This window comes from Colossoma macropomum, unplaced genomic scaffold (assembly GCF_904425465.1).
Source record: "Colossoma macropomum unplaced genomic scaffold, Colossoma_macropomum, whole genome shotgun sequence".
In the NCBI taxonomy this organism is placed as follows: Eukaryota; Metazoa; Chordata; class Actinopteri; order Characiformes; family Serrasalmidae; genus Colossoma; species Colossoma macropomum.
This window is the reverse complement of record NW_023494787.1, coordinates 7,208,165-7,230,621: the sequence shown is the minus strand read 5'-3', so window position 1 is coordinate 7,230,621 and position 22,457 is coordinate 7,208,165. Positions and strand designations below refer to the sequence as shown.

The 22,457-nt window shown below is 38.6% G+C and overlaps 1 protein-coding gene across 2 annotated transcripts; it reads left to right on the top strand.

The window, feature by feature from the left end:
• The first annotated feature begins 699 nt into the window (after positions 1-699).
• On the top strand, positions 700-17,756 carry rit1 (Ras-like without CAAX 1). Of its 2 annotated transcripts, XM_036565993.1 has the most exons (6): positions 704-872; positions 7,106-7,195; positions 11,996-12,052; positions 14,566-14,639; positions 15,426-15,617; positions 16,774-17,756. In XM_036565993.1, the coding sequence occupies exons 2-6, from the start codon at positions 7,114-7,116 to the stop codon at positions 17,002-17,004; spliced, it is 636 nt and encodes a 211-aa protein (XP_036421886.1). In that variant the 5' UTR covers positions 704-872; positions 7,106-7,113; the 3' UTR covers positions 17,005-17,756. The 2 variants fall into 2 exon arrangements, with proteins under 2 accessions (XP_036421887.1, XP_036421886.1); XM_036565994.1 differs by lacking the exon at positions 7,106-7,195 and having other exon boundaries at positions 700-872.
• Positions 17,757-22,457: the final 4,701 nt, after the last annotated feature.

Below are 22,457 nucleotides of genomic sequence, written 5' to 3'. Positions count from 1 at the left end.
GAATTTATAACAATAACTATATTCTCTGCTTCCGTTCGGTCGAAAACCAAAACATTGTAAAACAGGTGCACTGGCTCGTCTTCTGTTCTTCTGGACGAGCTCGTCTGTTTCACTCGCTACCAAAGAACCTCATAATTCAGAATGCAGTGACCCTCGGGGGAACAATGTACACAGCTCAAATCATATCATCCTTGAGGCATTTCTGTTTATCACAGCAGCGATTTTCGTTAACGGCATTCATTTTTGTCACAGAGTAAAGCAGCTCAGACCTGGAGGTCCTAATATGGTCATAACGCCAGCAACACCACCTCAGAGGTCTAGTTAGCAGTCAAAAAAGGGCCAACTTATCGTGTTTTCTGACCTCAAACAGAGCACACACACTTAAAAAGATGGTTCTTCAAGAGTTCCTTAGTAAAGGGCATTGTTTTATTTAGAACCATGAGTTCTATACAGAACCATTCATGCTTAAAAGTGTCTTTGCATGGTGAAATGGTTCTTCAGAGTGATGGGGAATGTGTTTCATACGGTTTTATATAGAGCCTTTTTGAGAATGGTTCTTTTAAAAGTAGAAGAGCACTTCTGGGAACTCTTGAAGAACCATCTTTTTTAGAGTGTAGAAGAACACGAAGGTGGAAAGTAGGAAGTTTTCCGACTTCCCAGTTTGTTGTCATGAATTCAGCAGCCAAGGCCCTGACCTGAACCCCACTGGCTCTAGGACCCAGCGGCAGCGCTGCCTCCTTCATGGGGCTGAATGTGTTTACAGTGGGTGAGAATGAAGCTTTAGGAATTTACCTTTTTTATTAATCCTCCTTCAAAATGATCAGCAGCTTTGATACTAAGGGAGCGATGAAGACGGACATACTGTGACCGAGGTGAGCAGTTTTGTTCGTTCTGTTTTCTATTCTATTTTAATGTGTAGCTGCAACAACAAGAGTCCAACTACTGACTCGTTGTTTGCAAAAAAAAAAAAAGTGTTGGAAATTTTTGTTTTTGGCAAAGCTGTCCTTTTTTGGCGCACCTGGAGCAAATCCCCTCCCCGCTCCCTTGCATCTTTATGGTGAGGGGTTTGCAGTCTGGGCTGTAAACTTAGTCTGGGCTGTTGCTGAAACACTTTTTTTGAGTTTTTGATCGCCTTTGCTATCAAAAAGCTCCTTGTTTCGAAGTTTCCCGGTCCACCTTAAATGGTGCAGCAATTGCAGTGTTACTGCTGTACCATTTAAGGTGGAACGGCGAATAGGAAGCCCAATTCAGCCTCGTTTTGAGCCCTCAGGTTTTTTTTTACTCTGTTTGTCTGAATTCTTTCTCCAGCAGGACGAACAGCGTGCCGAATCTGTAAACCCCTGTCATAAAATAGCCTCGCTTTGTTAATAAGGCGTGCGGGTCTGTTGGATTTGCCAAACAATCGTGGCTCTCTTTCGCGGTGTGGTCACGATGCTGGTCCTGTGCTCGCAGCCTTTCATTGTATGTGAGCCTTTCTGTGTGTTTAGAGGCTTTTCAAAGTTTTTCCATTCACCTTTTCCAACTTATTTCAGTGTTATCGGCCGGCTAGTTCGTGCTTAGGCGCTCTTTTCCCTCAATCTGGCTACGTTGTTGTAACATTATGCGCTGAAAGTGCTGCTCTCAAACGGCAAGCTGCTTATTTGAGCGTCCATCCACAGAGTTGATCCTGAACGAGGCCTAAACTGACCAGTCCAGGATCTCTACTGCAAATTTAGGCCCAAATTGGGCATTTTAGCCGGGGAGAACTGACCAGACTGCTTTGCTATTCCTCTTACTTAACACGCCCTCTATAAATATCTGCCAGTAAAGCCATGCAGACCACACACACACACACACACACACACACACACACACACACACATATGTATATATAGAGATTATATATAACATTATATATTATATACGGAACATTAAAACCACCTCCTTGTATCTACACTCATTGTCCATTTGTTTAGCTCCACTGACCATATAGGAGCACCTTGTAGTTCTACAGTTACAGACTAGTCCATCTGTTTCTCTGCATACTTTGTTAGCCCACTTTCACCCTGTTCTTCAGTAGTCAGGACCACCATAGAGCAGGTATTATTTGGGTGGTGGATCATTCTCAGCATCTACTCTTCTGGGAGGGCTTTACACTAGACGTTGGAGCATTGCTGTGAGGATTTGATTGAGTGAGGTCAGGTACTGATGTTGAATGGATCACATTCATTACATTCATACCAAAGGTATTGGATGGAGCTCCATCACTTCAGTTCCACTGCTCCTCAGCCCAATGCTGGGGGCTTTATACCCCTCACCATGCCGTTGGTGACGTTAGGCTCATATGCAGCTGCTTCATGTCCCATTTAATTGATCAGTGCTTTTTTTCTTTAGAGATTATACAAGCTGTGTCAGCTGTGGATGCACCTTAAAGTAGCTGAACTCACTCATTAGAAGTACTGTCCGGATACTTTTCGACATTTAGCATAGACAGATGTACTTTTGGGGAAAAAATTGGCCGCAGGAGTAGCTCAAGAATGTGGTTCCTCATGGTTCACAAATACATAATTTACCCTTCACTAATTCCAAAATAACGTCAGGCAGGACACATATATTAGGGGAACCTAAAAAAGACTTAATAAAGCTTAAACCCTAGGCTTATTATTCAGCTATTAGGCCTAATATTATAACTTATTATTAATTAGCCACTTTTAAATATTTGGTATCAATCATGAATTATTTAGTTATTTAGTATCTACTATGAATTATTGAGTCACTACTTGTTCAGTGTCAACTTTTAATTATTCAGTATCTACTGTAAATTATTCAGTACCTGTTATGAATTATTCAATATCTGCTATGAAGCTGATGTGTATGTTGTGTAGTTATAAAAATGAGGTTAATTTTTGTAAAGCTGTCATACCTGCACAGCATAAACTTACTGAACTGACAAATGAGGAGTGTGTTTTTCAGCCTGGAAGACTGTGGGGAATGCAATAATTGTTTAAAGTGAAATGAAGGAATAATGGTTTTAGTGTTAATTATAAAGTAATGACACATCCCTGAAGGATCACATGAATTCATTATGCATGCCCTCAGCCAGGCTTACCTCATCCTCAGCTAAATTTAGTGATATTAAGCCCATCTTGGGTCCTTTAGGGTTGGAGTCCAGCACAGTTTCCCTAACACATCTGTTAAACCTGGTAACTCTATGGGTCTGTGTGTGGGTCCACACGCATTAGATGCATAGTAGATATTTAATAATTTGTAATAGATATGCAATAATTTGTTACTAAATAATTGATAGTAGATACCAAATAATTTATAGTAAATGCTGAATAATTCATAGTATGCACTAAATAGCTCAGAGGTGAAGAAGTCAAGAATTACCAAGAATGACATTTTGTTGTGCTGTTTAGATGTATTATTATACATGTAATCACACAATGAATTGCATTAATTTAGGTTTTTCACCGTTAAGAAAAAGCAGACAACCTATATTTAACAGAACATTACACAAATGTTCCCAACACTAAGTAGAACATCAGATCTTATAACACATTTCATTTGTGATAAAGAGAGGAGAAAATCAAGCTGCTTCAGATCTGAAAACATCCACAGGTGTTTCTGTCCATCCTTCCACTGTGAGTAGACGACTCAGCTGTGGGTCTGAAAGGATGTGTAGCTGTCAAGAGGCCTCACTGAGAAAAGGAGACAGACAATATACAAGAACACTGGCTCAAGAATACTCAACTGGACATCTGGGGTGTGGAGTGAGGTTTTATGGACTGATGAGTCTAAATTTGAGATCTGTGGAGGTAACAAGCAGTGAAAGACTCTTCAAACCATGTCTACAACCATCAGTCAAGCATGGTGGAGGGAAAATTTGTTTTTGAATGAAGGCCTGATGATGCAGTGCCTTCTGGAAAACGTTTGACTGAGAAGAAAATCATTTAAAGCAAGATAATGATCCCAAGCACACTGCTGAGAAGATGAAGACATACTTATTAAAACCAAGAAGCTGCCGGTGTTCTTAGAGCAACAGACTCACCAACCCAGAGTCCAGATCTCAATATCGCTGCATGTGTTTGGGATTACTTTAGAAAATGCTAAACCAACTTCTAAGGCTGAACTTTGGTGGCGTGTCTGCGGATTTCTTTGAGAAACTGAAAGTGGGTCTTCTGAAAAGAATGGAAGCTGCAAAGAAGGTAAAGAGTGACACAGTAAATACTGAAAAAAATATATTTAGTTGTTGGGGATTCTGCACTCTCAGAAATAAAGGTACTAAACTGTCACTGGGGTGGGACCCTCAAGGGTACATCTCAGTACCTTTAGTCAGGGAACATAACTGTACCATAATCCACTGAAATGATATTGTCTAAGTCATACTGACTCCACACACACCGTCTATTTTATTGTTCTGTTTTAAAACATTAGGTTATAAAAAGGTATAAATATATATTTTTCACCTGGAAAAACTTATTTAAGGTGCACAATTTGACATTAAAGCCACTGTTGTACCTTTGAGGGAACATTTACATTGCCTTGATGAACAAAAATGTACCTGCACAGAACCTTCATTACTAACAGTTTGTGTACTTTTCCGTTAAATATGTTTTCTGCCTTTTTTCCTGATGCTGGAAAATAAATAACTAAAAATGACCTAAACGAAGGATGGCATCTAACAAGGCTTGGTAGGTGTATGCAAGCATGGAAAACACCAGAATGTGCCAGAGCTGGACTCCTCTTAGAAACCAGGCCTCATATTTGTTTCAGTGGCATTGAATTCCCTCCAGATAGGTAGGTGTACGGTGATTTCAATGCCAGCCTTTCTGCATGACTTTTTACAACGTCAGTCAATAGCAGTGCTCAGTTCAGCGCTCTCATATTGATCCCCCACAGTGCTGCAGCAAATGCATGTTACTGTCAGTGGTTAATGTAGCAGCCGCCCAGTGGACGCATCACATTGTCACATGAATAGCTCGGCCAGATGAGTCACTTCCTCTTCTGCACCCAACTTTGCCTCTAGTGTCAACTGCACACACTCAGAATGTGCTAAAAAAGGACATGGTCACACATTACAGCCAACGCCATGGTGAAAAAAAAAAGTCCATGCAAGCTGCACTCATGATCATGACCACAACTGCACAATATTGACCTCTAAAAGTGATATTAGCGCTGCTGCAATACAGCCGAAACCTTCAACAAGAAAGGATAAAAACAGCCAGTGTAGGGCTCATGAACACCGAACAGTACTGATGAGTAAATCATGCTCCACACAATGTACAAATAAATCTAAACTACACCAGAACTGATTCAGACCGGTCTGTTTGGCACTCTTCCCCTCAAGGTCACACTGTAAATAGCCTTCCAGTAAAATATCTTTAAGCGCTCAGAGTGGCGCTGGATAGTTTTGGCCTTGGCTACTTTTTAGGGTCACAGACTGTAAGACTCTCACATTTTTCTTCCAAGGTCACTCAAAAAGATAGAATTAGATTCATAACATAGTTATTCATATGAACTGTGACATTAACTCCTTAAACTGCAGCTGTTAATCATATGTCTTATGAATTATGTAATTACTGTGAACTACTGTGAGGAGTTGCACTGAAGATTAGACCCACATACAGACCCTAAGGGGCGTATTGTTCAGTTGCCAGTATCTACTATCAATTATTTACTAACTACTATAAACTATTCACTATTACACTTTATTCAGTATCTACTATGAGTTATTCAGTAGCTGCTATTATTTTTTTCAGTATCCTTTCTGAGCTGTTCAGTGTCTGCCATAAAATATTTAGGAAGTACTATTAATTATTAAGTATCTACCAAAAGTATCTACCAAACTCCTATGAGTTATTCAGTCTTCTACATATTATTTAGTAACTAATATGAATTATTATGAATTCCTACTTTGAATTATTTACTATTTATAAGACATTATTTAGTCATTTCTATGAATTATTCAGTATCTACTATGAATTAAACTGTACATACAGTGAATTATATAGCAAATACCAAGTACATTTAGTATCTACAGTGAATTATTTAGTAACCACTATGAATTATTCAGTATCCACTATGAATTATTCAGTATCTACTATTAATTAAACCACACATACAGTGAATTACATAGCAAACACTGAGCATATCCAGTATCTACAATTATTTACTAATTAGTATGAATTATTCAGTATCCACTATGAATTATTCACTGCCTACAATACGTTATTCAGTAATTTCTTTGAATTATTCAGTATCTACTACGAATTAAACCGTACATACAGTGAATTATATAGCAAATGCTGAGTACAATCAGTATCTACAATTAATTATTTAGTAACCATTATGAATTATTCAGTATCTACTATAAATTAAACCATACATACAGTGAATTATTTAGCAAATACTAAGTATATTCAATATCTACAGTGAATTATTTAAGACCAGTATGAATTATTCAGTATCCACTATGAATTATTCACTGCCTACAATACATTATTCAGTATGTTTTATGAATTATTCAGTATCTACAAAAGATTTAACAGTACATGCAGTGAATTATGTAGTAAATGCTGTAATAGTCATTATGTGCAATGAATTATTCACTAACTACTATGAGTTATTTAATAACTACTATGAGTTATTTAGTTTTAGTTAATCATAAATTACTCAGTACTAGGCTTTAGGCTGAACGATTTGGGAAAATATCTAATTGTGATTTTTCTGACCAAATTCATGGGGTCCTCTCTGATTTTGTTGTTGTACTTTAGACTATATACCCCTTGTTTTACTCACACCACCGACAGGCATGGTACACGCACACACAGGCTCATATCTGTAACCCGCTCTCTTTTCGCAGCCTCTGTGTTCTGAGTGTACTGCAGTGCACTTTCTCCTGCTGCCTCGTCTTGCTTGTCCTCATTTGACCTTGTTTATTTGTATCGTGCCTGTTGTGTGAGAGTGAGGAAGTGCGCCTGCTGTGTTTTATGCTATGCCCAGTATTTGTCTTGAGTTCGTCCTTATATACGTGTACATGAGTGGAAGAACAGTGAGGTTGAGTTGAATGTTTCACAGGGTTAAATGTAGGTTTTAAGTTCTATGGTTTGTCTGTCTGTTGCAGTTGTTTTGATGGAGTCTTCGCGGGGCACTGGCTCTCTCTCCCGCGAGTACAAACTGGTCATGCTGGGGGAGGGAGGAGTGGGAAAGAGTGGTGAGTGACCAAAAAGAGACATTCAGATTCTACCTCTCTCTCTCTCTATCTCTCTCTCTCTCTCATTCTCTCTGTCTCACTCTCTCTCTCTCTCTCTCACTCTCTCTGTCTCCCTCACTCTCCCTCTCTCTCTCCTCTTTGTCTCTCCCTCTCTTTCTTTCTCTCGCTCTCTCTCTCCCTCACTCTCCCTCTCTCTCTCTCCTCTTTGTCTCTTTCTCTCTCTCTCTCTCCTCTTTGTCTCTCTCTGTCTGTCTCTCTCTGTCTGTCTGTCTCTCTCTCTCTGTGTCTCACTCTCTCTCAATTCTCTGCCTTTTTTTTCTTTCTTTCTCTCTCTCTCTCTTCCCCACCTTCTTTTTTCCTCTTTCTCTCTCTCTCTCCTCTCCACCTTCTTTTTCTCTCTCTCTCTCTCTCTCTCTCTCTCTCTCTCTCTCTCTCTCTCTCACTCTCTCGCTCACTCTTCCTTCTCTCTCTCTATCCTCTTTCTCTCTCCTCATTCTCTGTCTCTCTCTTTCTCTCTATCTCTCTCTACCTATCTTTCTCTCTCTCTCTCTCTCTCTCTCTCCCTCTCTCTCTCGCTCACTCTTCCTCTCTCTCTGTCTCTCTCTCTCTCTCCCTGTCTCTCCTCTTTCTCTCTCCTCATTCTCTCTCTCTCCTCTCTCTCTCACTCTCTCTCTCTGCAGCCCCACCCTTTTTCCAGCATGTGCATTCTGTGCCCTTCATTGTCTCTGAAGTCTTGTTAGTGTTTGTATCAGAGCTGTGTAATAAATCATCTGTTAATGATTATTAGAATGTTATTCTTTGTGATACTGATACAACAGATGGCTGCAGTAGGCAAATGAGTCTAGTTGCTTTTTTTGTCCAAATCAGCCGCAGATGAGAATTTCTGTGGGTGTTTTGATGAATCACAGCATTGGCATCATCCAGTTGAAATAATTTTAATCAAAATAATGCAGGCAAAACTTGAAATACACCAAATACACAAAATAATAATAATTCACTGGTGTATTTGTGATATACAACACTGAGCAAAAGTCAGAAACCATCCTTTCTTTTATCTCATTTCCAATCAAAACAGCTTCAAATATAAGTTATTTTTGACCATCTGGAAAAAAAACAAAAAAATATGTATATTTACAGAAAATTACCCAGAAGCTACAACAGCTAAATATAATATCACATTTTTCAGTATTCAGTGCGTCACACTTTACCTTTATTACAGCTTCCATTCTCTTCAGAAGACTCACTTTCAGTTTCTCAAGGTGCAGACACACCTCCAAAGTCCAGTCTCAGAAGATGCTTTATTATTTTCTGCTTGTCCAAAAAATCCCAATTACAAATTTAGACTCATCGGTTTTTGAAAGCTTTGCTCCACATCTCAGAGGTCAGATTTTCTTTTTTTTTCTTTTCACATTTTGTTACTTCCAAAAAACGTTCTTAATTTTCAGTGTAAGTTAATGTCACAGTGTTTTATTGTACGTCATTTTGGATTCTGTTGGTCTGGTTCATCAAGAAATTCTGACGCAGAGTAAAAAGCAGCTGGTATTTTCAAATTATGTAAAAAAGGTCAAAATTGAGTGCTTGTCCTTATTTTAGACGCTCATGGGAGAGAAACGTGTGGGAAGTTTGGGTAGTTCTGTGAATGTTAGCATCTCTTTGTCAGTGAGATTTTAAGGAACAGCTTTTGTTGGGAGGACTCAGCTGTAACTGGTTAGTTTTAAGATTTAAGAAAAGAGGAATTCAACTGATTTTTCAATATTTCCGAATAATTTAATCATTGAGATGTAAACAAAGTCACTCAGAGTGGTTTGATGTCGAAAGCTTTCTTTAAATCTTTACAGTGGTGGTGATAGGAACCAGGGGTCACCATGTCTACAACACAAATATAGCCATTTTATTTGTTTTCTAAAACCACCAGTGAACCTACACGAGTCTTCTGAGCTTTATATGTAATGTTGATGATGGTAAAACAGTGGTAAAGTTTTATTTGGGGGACATTTTGCCTCCAAACACCAGACAAAATTCTTCTCCAAACTATCATGAAACAGTGTCTCAGACATTGAGACTTAACCACTTCATGTAGTAACTTTCTGTAAAGGAGCTTTTAGAGGTGGACGTCTGGTTCCTATCACCACCACTGTGAACAATTCCGACTCAGTAAGTCTCTCTAGAACAGAGCGTTTCACACTAAACCACTCTGAATGACTCTGTTTACATCTTAACCACTTAATAATGCAGAAATTTTGAAAAATCAGAGGAATTCTCCTTTAACGTGACAGTAGACTGCACAAAAGTAAAGAGTGGACAAATGAAATACTGATTGACCGAAACTTGATATTATATTGAGTTGTTGAGGCTTCTGTGTCATTTTCTATTAACCCCTTAAATGAAAGTCCCTGTAGTTACTGAATAATAAGCCTTAGTATGTAATAAGCCTGGGATTTTAAGGAGTTAAATATGTTTCCTGCTTTTTTCCTGACACTGGAAAATGAATAACTTAATGACTTAATAGCCATTTTGACTGGAAATTAAATAAACGAAGGGATCTCTGACTTTTGCACAGTACTGTATAATAAGCCACACAATCAATGTATTTTTGTCAGTGGATTATGCAACTATAATTTCTACTGCCCTGCCTTTTCTCCATCCTGTGTTGATTGTTGTTGTTGTTGGTTTGTTTCATCATGAGGTGCCCCTCTCAACCCCCCTCAGCCCCCCCTGCCCGCCCACACTGCTGCTGGGCGGTGGCTCTCTGCTTCAGCAATCAGAGGCTTCTGCTCAGTCTGGTCGTTAGGGAGTCAGTCTAGTCGTTAGGGAGTCACCTAGCAACCACCACCCCCCCTCCACTTACTCCCACAGTCTGTTGCTACGGAGATAAGCACGTTTCACCTGGTGAGGATGTGTATAGGGTTGCATTGCACGGGGGACTTTAAGGTGACAGATATTTTCACTTTATTTTACCCTGACTGTCTCCATGGGAACAGCACAGAGGAGCTGAACGGAGCAGATCTGTGTGTGTGTGTGTGTGTGTGTGTGTGTGTGTGTTTGTTTTCATACATTTTCAAGACAGAAAAGTCAGAATCTGAGTTTTCAACAAAGCTCTTTGTATCATTATTCATGTGATTTGTAAAACTGAAAGAGCAAAACCATTTCTTTTTGGTTCCTGGGGTTAATATTAGTGTTAATGCTTATATACATATATTTATGGGGCGTATTATAACATGCAGACACTTACATATATTGCTGCTGTCGGAAGAAAACCTTGTATATCCATTTTGGTAGTTTTTCAGTTTTCGACATAATTTGAAAATGCCTGTTGCCCTTTACATTGTTTGTAAATTTCATGACGAACGGACCGAAAGAAGTGGCACAAAATGACTTGGAAAGATGTCTGGTTCCATTGACTTACATTAAAAGTAAAGTATGTTTTTTCCTTCTCCTGTAAAATTATCATTTTGGAGATACAAGGTTTTTTTCCAACGGCAGCGATATATATAAAACACATATGGACACATTGTTATTACATATAGGCACGTACATGTATTTAATACATTTGTGTATATATATGTATGTATGTATATATACACACACACAAATGTATTATATATGTGTAAGTAATGATTATGTACATATGAAAGGTATGGACATATTATTATCTATATTACATATAGATACTTTCATACAGTACTGTACAAAAGTCTTACACATCTAAGCACATTGTTTAAAACCAGTCATCCCAGCAGTAAATGTATTTATGTCTGTAAAAACACTATATAATATTAGAATAAATGTGAATAAATATAAATAAAGTAAAAAGTAACATGAATTACTGGTTTGAAATTTCTTCTTGGTGCACACCTGCCGTTGCATGGATTCCAACAGCAGCACACCTGATTTAATTTAATTAAATATTGAATATATAAACCATTTATTTATTTTTTACACCAAGCATTGAATGATAACTGCGGATAATTCTGGGCTTCCTTGAGGAGGTTTTTGGAAATGACTAAACAAACACACTACCATACACCAAATCACTACATATTGCATTGATGTTATGTCTACGTATTGTATTAATTTTATTTATATTTCTTTGTAAACATAATTGACTGGCGACCTGTCCAGGGTGTATCCTGCCTTACGCCTAATGACAGCTGGGATAGGCTCCAGCACCCCCCGTGACCCAGAAGGATAAGTGGTTTAGATGATGTCTGTGTGTGTGTGTGTGTGTGTGTGTTTGTGTTTGTAAACATAATTTTCCATTCAGATGGATAAGACTTTTGCACAGTACTGTATATATAATGCATATGCGACATATCGCTGCTGTCTGAGCAAAACCTCTTATCTCCAAAATGGTAACTTTACAGGAGAAGGAAAAAACATACTTTACTTTCAATGTAAGTCAATGGAACCAGACTTTTTACTGAATAATTTTGGGCTGTTTCTTTTGGTCCATTCATCATGAAATTTACACACAATGTAAAGAACAACAGGTATTTTCAAATTATATCAAAAACTGAAAAACTACAGAAATGGAGATACGAGGTTTTGTTCCGACAACAGCGATATGCACGACTTCACATCCTGACAAGGTATAAAAACAAACGTGTGTGTGTTGGAAGGTGGGGTGGACTGAGAATGATGAGCCGTCAGTTGAAGGGAAGAATCGTGGATTAGAGAGAGAAAAAGGGAGGAGCTTTCACTCATTTGTGTCATAATACCTGGATTATGTAAGTAATGTCTCTCTCTCTCTCTCTCTCTCTCTCTCTCCCCCTCCCCTCTCTCTCCTCTTGTTATTTCCAGCCATCATCATGCAGTTTATCAGCCACAGGTTTCCTGAGGACCATGACCCGACAATAGGTGAGAAAGTAAAAACATAATTAACTCTTACGCATCCCCCCTTAAAGCGATAGTTTGGTGAAAAATCTCATTTACATATTACTACCTCACCCCAGATGTAGTCCATCAGCCAAGACATGTTTGGGGCCTGAGGTACATTACTGAGCTAATGTAGCTAACATGTAAAGTCTATACCCCACCAATTAGCATGGTGCTAATTACTGAACAATTACTGATTACTGAACAGCTCCACACAGTTTGAGGTGAGTTTAGTTGTGTGCAGTTGTGTGATGCTAATTGGTGTACATGAGCTTCCATTACTTGTTAGCTACATTAGCTTCATAGCTCCAGAGCTAAAACTAAAGAAGCAAACTTAAGACAATAAACATGTTTAGCTGATCAACTACATTTGGGGTGAACTGAAGATGAGCTTTCACTCTATGGGCCTGTATGAGGGTCCACACCTCAGCTTCTCAATCTCACAACTACAGAACGTACACATTAGCATCACAGTAGACACTGAGTGGGTTTACACGCACTCAACAATCGGATAGTAATCAGATTTCTGCAGTTATCTGATTATTCAAATGGTCATGTAAACACCATACTCCGATCTAGAAATCCGATTAAGAAATCTGATAAAGAGGCTGGATTTTAGCTCAGTAATCAGATTTCTCAGTGCATGTAAACTCTTACTCTGATTTCTTTCGGATTTCTCAGTCTGCGCATGTGCGAAAACAGGCGGCGGTACCGGAAATAAGCCAGCAGCGTCACCACGAGACACAGCAAAACACTTTTAGAGTGACACTGAAACCAAATACATTTGTGACGAAATGAAGCATTTAAATATTCTTCATCTTCTAGATGATGTACGTTCATATTTTCAGGTAAAGTGACGCCATGTTAAAAAAAAAAGCCGCGGCATGAAGTTTGAGTTTACATTACGTTTATGTCTCGTGTTCTTCCGTGAATTTATTGGTTGTAAAGCAGAAATCCAATTACTGTCTAACTCATGTAGACCCGGAGTTTCCCCATTATCTGATTACTCAAGTGAATGTAAACACGTTGATCAGATTAAGAACAAAATATCGGATTATTAAATGCATGTAAACGCACTCACTGAATAATTTATAGTAGTTAACGAATAATTCATAGCATAAAATGAGTAATTTGTAGTAGTTACTGAATTATTTATACACAGAATGATTCAAAGTCGACACTGAGTAATATATAGTAGTTACTGTGTAATTAATAGTAGTTACCAAAGTCATATCAGTTACTGAATAATTCATAGTAGATACTGAATAATTTATAGTAGTTACTATATAATATGAAGTTATAGTAATAACTGAATAATGAGCCTGATGAATAAATGAAAAATTCACATATTTCAGCTGATTGATGACATTTGGGGTAAAGGAAAAACTGTATACATTAGATTTTTCTCCAAACTGTATCTCGAATATGTAAAAACCTTAAATCGCTCAATGTTTTTCCTACATTAACATGCCTGATTGATTATCAGCTAATTATCAAAGCCTTCAGGAGTGGAGAGGGTAGGTGTGATAATAGCTTTAAGACATTAAAGCCTTTTTTAGAAGTTGTTCTGGTGGATTTCCACCCATTGCATGCTCGAGTCATGTTGTTTTATGTCAGTCATTTGCTGTTTCATGTGGCTGTAAAGCTTCTTCCTGTGAAACTCTTCCCACCATGCCTGACCAAGCTGTTACATAATTTCCCTACCAAATAATGAACCTATTTAGAGCAGCTGCTGCTGAGAATATATACACTGTGTTTATGCACTGCATGGGACTGTTGCCTTTTCTGCAGGGCTAAAAATCTGATTTGATTTGATTACGATTCTTTAGGGGATGATTTAATGCACCATTAAAATCTCAAATTTCATTATGATTTGATGATAGTGAAATTTGAGATTATTATATGTTCCAGAATTATTTTAAAGCTAATCACAAATGTACAAAACATACTGTGCAGAAGTCGCTGACCACTCTTTATTTATTTTATTTCCAGTCACAGCCATTAAATCCAAAAAGCAGAAAACAGAAATTTACACAGAAGCCTCAACAGCTAATCATAATATAATATTTCAGTATTTATTGTGTCACTCTTTACTTTTATTACAGCTTCCATTCTTCTCAGGAGACTCACTTTCAGTTCCTCAAAGAATCTGCAGACACACCTCCAAAGTTCAGTCTTAGAAGCTGGTTGATCATTTTCTGAAGTAATCAAACACATTCAGTGGTGTTGAGGTCTGGACTCTGGGGTGGTCAGTCCATCGTTCAGAAAATAAATTGAAATAAATGAAGGGTGGTCCATGACTTTTGCACTGTACTGTACCTGGAGGAGCTACACAGTGGTAGACAATATAAAACAATAACGACACACCAAGTCTTTTTGTTTTTATCTTTGCGTTTGAAACCGATACGTTGATGTACCATTACTCCCATAACATGATGACATGTATCCTATTTTTTCTTTTTTAATGTATGTTATGTGTGTGTCCACGTTCTCAGAGGACGCGTACAAGACGCAGATCCGCATAGATGATGAGCCGGCAAACCTGGACATCTTGGACACAGCAGGACAGGTAAGCAGGAGAGGAAAAACAAGCACAGGAGGAAAAACAGTGAAGGTTAAAGAAATTAGGTGAATATAGAGCTTTTTACACACTGAGTTTCCACTACAGCTCTGTGTACCTTAAAATCCACTATATAAATGTATTATTACAGACTGTAGTCCATCTGCTTACTGAACACTTCATAGTATTGAATAATTCATGATGGTTGCTGAATTACAGTAGTTACTGAATAATTCATAGTTGTTACTAAATACTTCATAGTAGTTACTGATTAATTCATAGTAGATACTAAATGATTCACAGTAGATACTGCATGATATATAGTAGTTACTGAATAATTCATAGTAGGTACTGAATAATTTATAGTAGTTATGAATAATTCACAGTAGGTACTGAATAATTCTTAGTAGTTAGGCAAAACAATTATAGTGGACCCTTAATATAAAGGTTAAGAGGCTACAGTGAGTTTGTCGTTTATATTTGCAATTATTCGTAGCAGTCATCGAATAATTCATAGTAGATACTAAATGATTCACAGTAGATATTGCGTAATATGTAGTAGTTACTGAATAATTAATTGTAGTTACCAAATAATTCATAGTAATATCCAAATAATGAATAGTAGTAACTGAGTAATCTATAGCAGTTACTGTATAAAATGCTGTTATAATAGTAACCTAATAATAAACCTAGCGTTAACAGTTTGAGCACAGCTTTAATTATAGTGCGTCATTAATACAAAGTGTGCACAGCGGCCTGTGAGTTCATGATGGCTGTATCTGCTGCTGTGCGCAGGCCGAGTTTACAGCTATGCGGGATCAGTACATGCGAGCTGGCGAAGGCTTCATCATCTCCTACTCCATAACAGACCGCCGCAGCTTTCAGGAGGCGCGCCACTTTAAGCAGCTGATCTACCGCGTCCGCCGCACCGTGGACACACCTGTGGTGCTCGTGGGAAACAAATCGGACCTGGCTCACCTCAGACAGGTGAGGCGTTACCCATCTAACACGCAGATGGACTGGGAGGCCCAGGCTGAGGATTCTGTAATGTTTTGTTTATTACCTTGTGTTAATGTGCATTACCATTCAGAATCTGGAATCAGTGTTTTCTAAAAAAGCAGTTTGCAGATACATGTGTACAATGATGCATAAATAAGTTTGAGATGACTGAGGACGTTATAGAGCACCAATAATTATGTTCTAATTAAAACTCTTCTAATAGAAAGTGGCCAGTGAGTAGAGAAAGGGTGGTGTATCTAATAAAGTGGCCAGTGAGTAGAGAAAGGTTGGTGTTTCTAATAAAGTGGCCAGTGAGTAGAGAAAGGTTGGTGTTTCTAATAAAGTGGCCAGTGAGTAGAGAAAGGTTGGTGCTTCTAATAAAGTGGCCAGTTAGTGGAGGTACAAGGTAGGTGTTTTTTAATAAAGTGGCCATTGAGTAGAGAAAGGTTGGTGTTTTTATAAAAGTGGCCAGTGAGTGGAAGTACAGGGTATGTGTTTCTAATAAAGTGGCCATTGAGTGGAAGTACAAGGTATGTGTTTCTAATAAAGTGGCCATTGAGTGGAAGTACAAGGTAGGTGTTTTTAATAAAGTGGCCAGTGAGTGGAAATACGAGGTAGGTGTTTCTAATAAAGTGGCCAGTGAGTGGAAGTACAGGGTATGTGTTTCTAATAAAGTGGCCAGTGAGTGGAAGTACAAGGTATGTGTTTCTAATAAAGTGGCCAGTGAGTGGAAATACAAGGTAGGTGTTTCTAATAAAGTGGCCAGTGAGTGGAAGTACAGGGTATGTGTTTCTAATAAAGTGGCCAGTGAGTGGAAGTACAAGGTATGTGTTTCTAATAAAGTGGCCATTGAGTGGACGTACAAGGTATGTGTTTCTAATAAAGTGGCCATTGAGTGGAAGTACAAGGTACTTGTTTCTAATAAAGTGGCCAGTGAGTGGAAATACAAGGTAGGTGTTTCTAATAAAGTGGCCATTGAGTGGAAGTACAAGGTACTTGTTTCTAATAAAGTCGCCATTGAGTGGAAATACAAGGTAGGTGTTTCTAATAAAGTGGTCAGTGAGTGGAAGTACAAGGTAGATGTTTCTAATAAAGTGGCCAGTGAGAGTATGCATTCTTATTTGTTTTAATATCTCTCCACCAGGTGTCTGTAGAGGAGGGAAAAGAGCTGGCGAGGGAATTCCAGTGTCCGTTTTTTGAGACGTCGGCAGCCTTTCGCTACTACATCGATGAAGTTTTCGCTGCACTCGTGCGGCAGATCCGTCAGAAGGAGGCGGAGGTGGTGAGGGGGAACGAAAGAAAGAGCCGCCGCTCGCAGTCGTTCTGGAGCCGCCTGAAAGCGCCCTTTCACAGGAAGCAGCAGTCCGAGCACTGAGGGGGCACACGGCAGACGGTGGTCCTCCAAGAAGAGGAAGAGAAAGTTACTGGGTTTTTTTGTGTTTTCTCATCTGTACACTGAAAAAGTGGCGCATTGAGTTTCCTTGATTCAAATGTGTACGTTATTTCCGCATGAAGGAGATACATCAACGCTTCGGTTTACTTACTTTCAGCAATAACTGTGTTGATGTAGTCCAATTTATTCACATGGAAACAATGTACACATTTAAATCAGAGTCAGTCCAGTGCATTCAGTGTAGTCCTCTTACTGCCATCTCTAAATATGGGCGGTATTGTGAACTGTTGACGTAGACAGCGTTTATGTTTAATAATTTTGATTAAGCACTCCAAATCGTTTCATTTTGTTGATCGGACACCAACCATCCTTGTATGTGCAGGACACACACAGTTACGGTCATCATATATAGGCTACTTACTGTTACCTTTGTAGGCTGACTTATTAATAATACTGTAGTACTTAGTGAAAAACTATTAAACTTGACAGTAGGGTCTTTTTTAATATACGGGCAGCATTTCTTTTTCTTTTTTTTTTTTGAGGTTGGCTTTCAGGAGAACTGTAGTACCTCAGAGTTTAAAAAAAGAGGGAAATAAGGAAGTCGTGGAGAGTCGAGGAAGATTTTTATGGGTTGATATGAAGAACAGAGAGCGATAGGTTCGTAGATGGCTTGAGATTTCATAGAAAAGAGAACAGAGAGTGTGCAGTATGTCAGAGAGGGTGTGGCAGAGAGAGAGAGAGAGAGAGAGAGAGAGAGAAGGGTGGAGAGAGATACAGCATACACTGAAAAAAGTGCTGCATTGAATTTACTTGATTCCAGTGTGTACATCATTTCCACATCCAATACAGCATTGTCTTTCAGTTCACTCACTTTTTGGCAGCTGTGCAAGAGTCAGAGACCACCTTCATGTATTTAATATCTCACCAAAAACTTGTCTTTAAGTACAAGTTGCTAATTTTCCAGGAGATGTTTCTGAGGAGATTAGATGTAAGATAATCCACTTGTATAATGAAGGAAAGTCAAAGGAAAATAACTGACAAAACAAGAGTTTCCAAAATTGGAGTTCAAAAATTGATTAAAAGCTACAGAGAAAATGGGGCTCCTAACAACCACCTGGAAGACCTGGTAGACACCAAAACTGTCCCCATCAGATAAACAGCACTTAAAGCTTTCCTCTTTGAGAGAGAGGAGAAAATCAAACTGCTTCAGATCTGAAAACATCCACAGGTGTTTCTGTCCATCCTTCCACTGTGAGAAGACGACTTAGCGCTGTGGGTCTGAAAGGATGTGTAGCTGTTCAAGAAGAACCTTACTGAGAAAAGGAGACGGACACATCAAACAAAGAAGCTGAACGATAGACTGACCACCCCAGAGTCCAGACCCCAACCAGCAGAAAAATTCAACCAACTTCTGAGACTGAACTTTGGAGATGTAAAAGATTTTTTTGAGAAACTGAAAGTGGGTCTCTTGAAAAGAATAGAAGGTGTAACAAAGGCAAAGAGTGACACACTAAATAGTAAAAATATATAATATTTAGTTGTTGAGGCTTTTCTACACTTTTCTGTGAAATTTATATATATATTTTTCCTGATGCTAAAAAAATGAATAACTTGTGCTTAAAGGCTTTTACCCAACATGATTAAAGCACGGTCTCTGACTTTTGTACAGCGCTGTGATACATTTTACTCATTATTCAGCACATTATGTTTTTCAGTGTAGGTGAAATAGGGGCTGTGCTTACTGGGTGGAAAGTTTACAGCGATACAGAGATACGCTAGTCGGCTTAGCTGAGAGAATAATGGATTCTGTAAAAGTATCCTTTCATCCTGGCTGTGGTTTTTGTCCAAAGCTCATGTCCAGGTCGTGTTTGCTTTGCAGCTGTGGACTGTAGTTTTGTTTGCAGTGCAGCTGGATGTGTTTTGATGGGGACTGAGCTCTGTTGGAAGAGGAGTTTGTAGAAGACACTCACTGGGAATGTCCAGCCACATGGAAAGATTGAAGGGGGAATTTCACTGATTTATGCATAATTCAGTTGTTACAGTGAAAACAAGGTCATTAGGAGTGGTTTGGTGTGAAACACTCTGTTTTAGAGAAACTTACAGAATCAGAATTGTCCACTGTGGTGGTGAGAGGAACCAGACGTCCACCTCTAAAAGCTCCCTCACAGAAAGTTACTGTGTTATGATGGTTTTGAGAAGATTGTGGCCTAAAACGTATGTTTTTTGATCTATTCATGGTGGAGGGGTACATGCAGAGGGTTGTGAAGCATAGTAGCCCCCAGAAATTACATATAAAACTCAGTAGGTTCACTGGTGGTTTTGGATAGTAGATAAAATGGCTATATTTGTGTTGTAGTCATGGCGACCCCTGGTTCCTATCACCACCACTGTAAAAAAAACTCTCTACAAAGTAGAAAAGCAGAAAACAGTGTTGTATTTACTTACCTACACAGGGTATGATGTTTTTTGCCAACAATTACCGTTGTAGAGTAATTTTTTTAGTAAATACATGAAAGGAAACCTTACCTCTCCCAGAATGGCATACGAATGTGACGTCTATGTAGTTTTCCCTCTTACCCATGTTGTGCAATTACTACACATAAAATCTGAATGGTATATCTGGCTGTTGCTGAGCGTCAAGCAAACACCAGACTTTTTTTTAAGTGTGAGATTTTTTTTTCTTAATTGTGTGATCATGAATACTATATTTTCCTTAATTTATTTTCATCAGAGATTCTGGAATAAAATTGACGTAGAGAAGTTTAACAAAGTATCTCATGGCCTGGCAGTGGTTTTGTTGTTTTTTTGTAAATCTCCTGGCGCCCTCCCCTGGCTGGATCATGGTATCAGTTCAGAAGACACAGCCTTAAAAATATTAGGCCTTTCATGGTGGAGAGAGAAAAAAATCACTTTGTTTTTGCGTGCTCCCTCCGTGTCTCATCTCTTTATTCACCCCAAGACAACTCAGCTTACTCAGGCGGTTCCTTATTTATTTAAAGGACTCTACATTTTCTTGCATTTTAGGTCCACTTATGATGTTTATGTGGTCTTACCAGAATCAGAATCTGAATCAGAATCTTTATTTGCCAAGTACCAGATGTACAAGGAATTTATTTTGGGTGCAGGTGTCAATAAAAAATCAAATCCAATAAAATAAATACAGAAAACACACACACACACACACACACACACACACACACATATATATATATATATATATATATATATATATCGCTGTTGTCGGAAGAAAACCTCATATCTCCATTTTTGTCTTTTTTCAGCTTTTGACATAATTTGAAAATGCCTGTTGTCCTTTACTTTGTTTGGAAATTTCATGAAGAATTGACCAAAAGAAATGAGTAAAAATGACTTGGAAAAACGTCTGGTTCCATTCACTTACATTAAAAGTAAAGTAGGTTTTTTCCTTCTCCTGTAAATTTACCGTCTTGCCATTTTGGAAATACGATGTTTTCTTCTGACAACAGTGATATATACACAGATCAGGCATAACATTATGACCTTGTTTCTATGCTCATTGTCCATTTTATCAGCTCCACTTACTATATATGTGCACTTTGTAGTTCTACGGTTACAGACTGTAGTCCATCTATTTCTCTGCATACTTTGTTAGCCCCCTTTTACCCTGTTCTTCAGTGGTCAGGACCCCCATGGACCCTCACAGAGCAGAGTACTATTTGGGTGGTGGATCATTCTCAGCACTGCAGTAACACTGACATGGTGGTGGTGTGTTAGTGTGTGTTGCGCTGGTACGAGTGGATCAGACACAGCAGTGCTGCTGGAGTGAGACATATATATATATATACACATCACTTAGAATTAAACAGGCTGTTTTTGTTACTGTGCCTTTAAGACTAATATATGTAAGCCCTGTTTTGATGGGCTGCCCTGTATTGTGCCTCAATCAAGAAGCAGTCTGGGCTGAAACACTCCCTATAACTTCATTGTGAGTGGGCGGGGCTAAACTAGGTGAATATAAGTAAGTTATTCGGTTTTTGTAACGTCACAGAAATCCTGTATTCAAATCGGCCTGTTTTTGCAGTTTAGTTTCCATATATGGACTGTATAGACTGGGAAGTGAGCTATGCATTTTGAGACTTTAATAGTGTTTATGTGCTTTATCAAACTCATCTATTCCAAAAGAGCAAGGAAAATTTGTTTTTTCCATTATTTGGGCCCTGTAAGTGTTACCCTGCTCCTGCTCTTAACATGAGCTGTGTATTTTAGCGTTTTCCTGCTAGAACACTAACATTTACCCCAAAAAAGGTTTAGGAATGAGCTGCTGAGTTAAAGTCAGGAGTTTTAGAGCAGGAAAACACTAAAATGTGGGCTGCAAGCGGACTGTGGGGGCCGAAATGAGAAACACTGGTCTGGCAAGACCATCAGTGTCTAAAAACGCTAAACTCCGCGGTAAATATGAGGCTGTGGCAGAAAATTGGAGAAGCTCCTTGATGTAGGTCAGTTGAGCGAGGATTGGGACACTGCAGCAACTTCGCGCCTACGGCAGAATCGCGTTCGATTCAGTTTAAAGAACCGATTCGTTCGCACTGTCCGTTTCAGTGAATCGAACGTCCGATTCAATGACTCATTTTCATAGTCAGTGTCCTTGTCCTAAAGTTCACAGTTGTTGGTTTGTGTTAGCATCAAGAGAAGATCCTACCTGTCTCACCGAAACACATATTAAGATACATATTTCAGAAATACGGCTTATAAAAGCACACTTAAGGGGAACTCCACCGATTTTCCAAAATTTCTGCATGATTAAATGTCATGACATGTCAACAGAGTCAATCAGAGTGGTTTGGTGTGATATGCTCCGTTCTAGAGGCACTTACTGAGTCAGAATTGTTCACTGTGGTGGTGATAGGAACCAGACGTCCACCTCTAAAAGCTCCCTCATAGAGAGTATCCTATATAATACTCTGCCTGATGCATGAAACTATGTTTTAAGGTAGTTGTGTGACAAAATTTTGGTCTAAAACAATTTATTTTAATCCATTCATGGTGGAGAGACACATGAAGAATGTTCATGTAGAAAATAATTCTCAATGAAAACTTTTTTTCCAGATTTACCATTATTTTTCTATTATTAATATACCATACAAAACTCAGAAGACTCGTGTAGGTTCACTGGTGGTTTTGAGAGTAAATAAAATGGCTGTATTTGTTTTGTAGTCATGGTGACCCCTGGTTCCTATCACCACCACTGAAAAGACATCCGAGTCTCTACAATCAACCATTTTTTATGCAGTTATGCATCATTTTGAAGAAACGCTGGAATTCGCCTTTAAGCAAAACCCACAAACCTCAAGTGTCGATTCTGGGATGCATATGGCACAAAAACATAACAGCAGGAAAAATAAGCTACAGCCTTATTAGTAAATGAAACGTTAATCTCGTTCAAGAGGCTGATACAC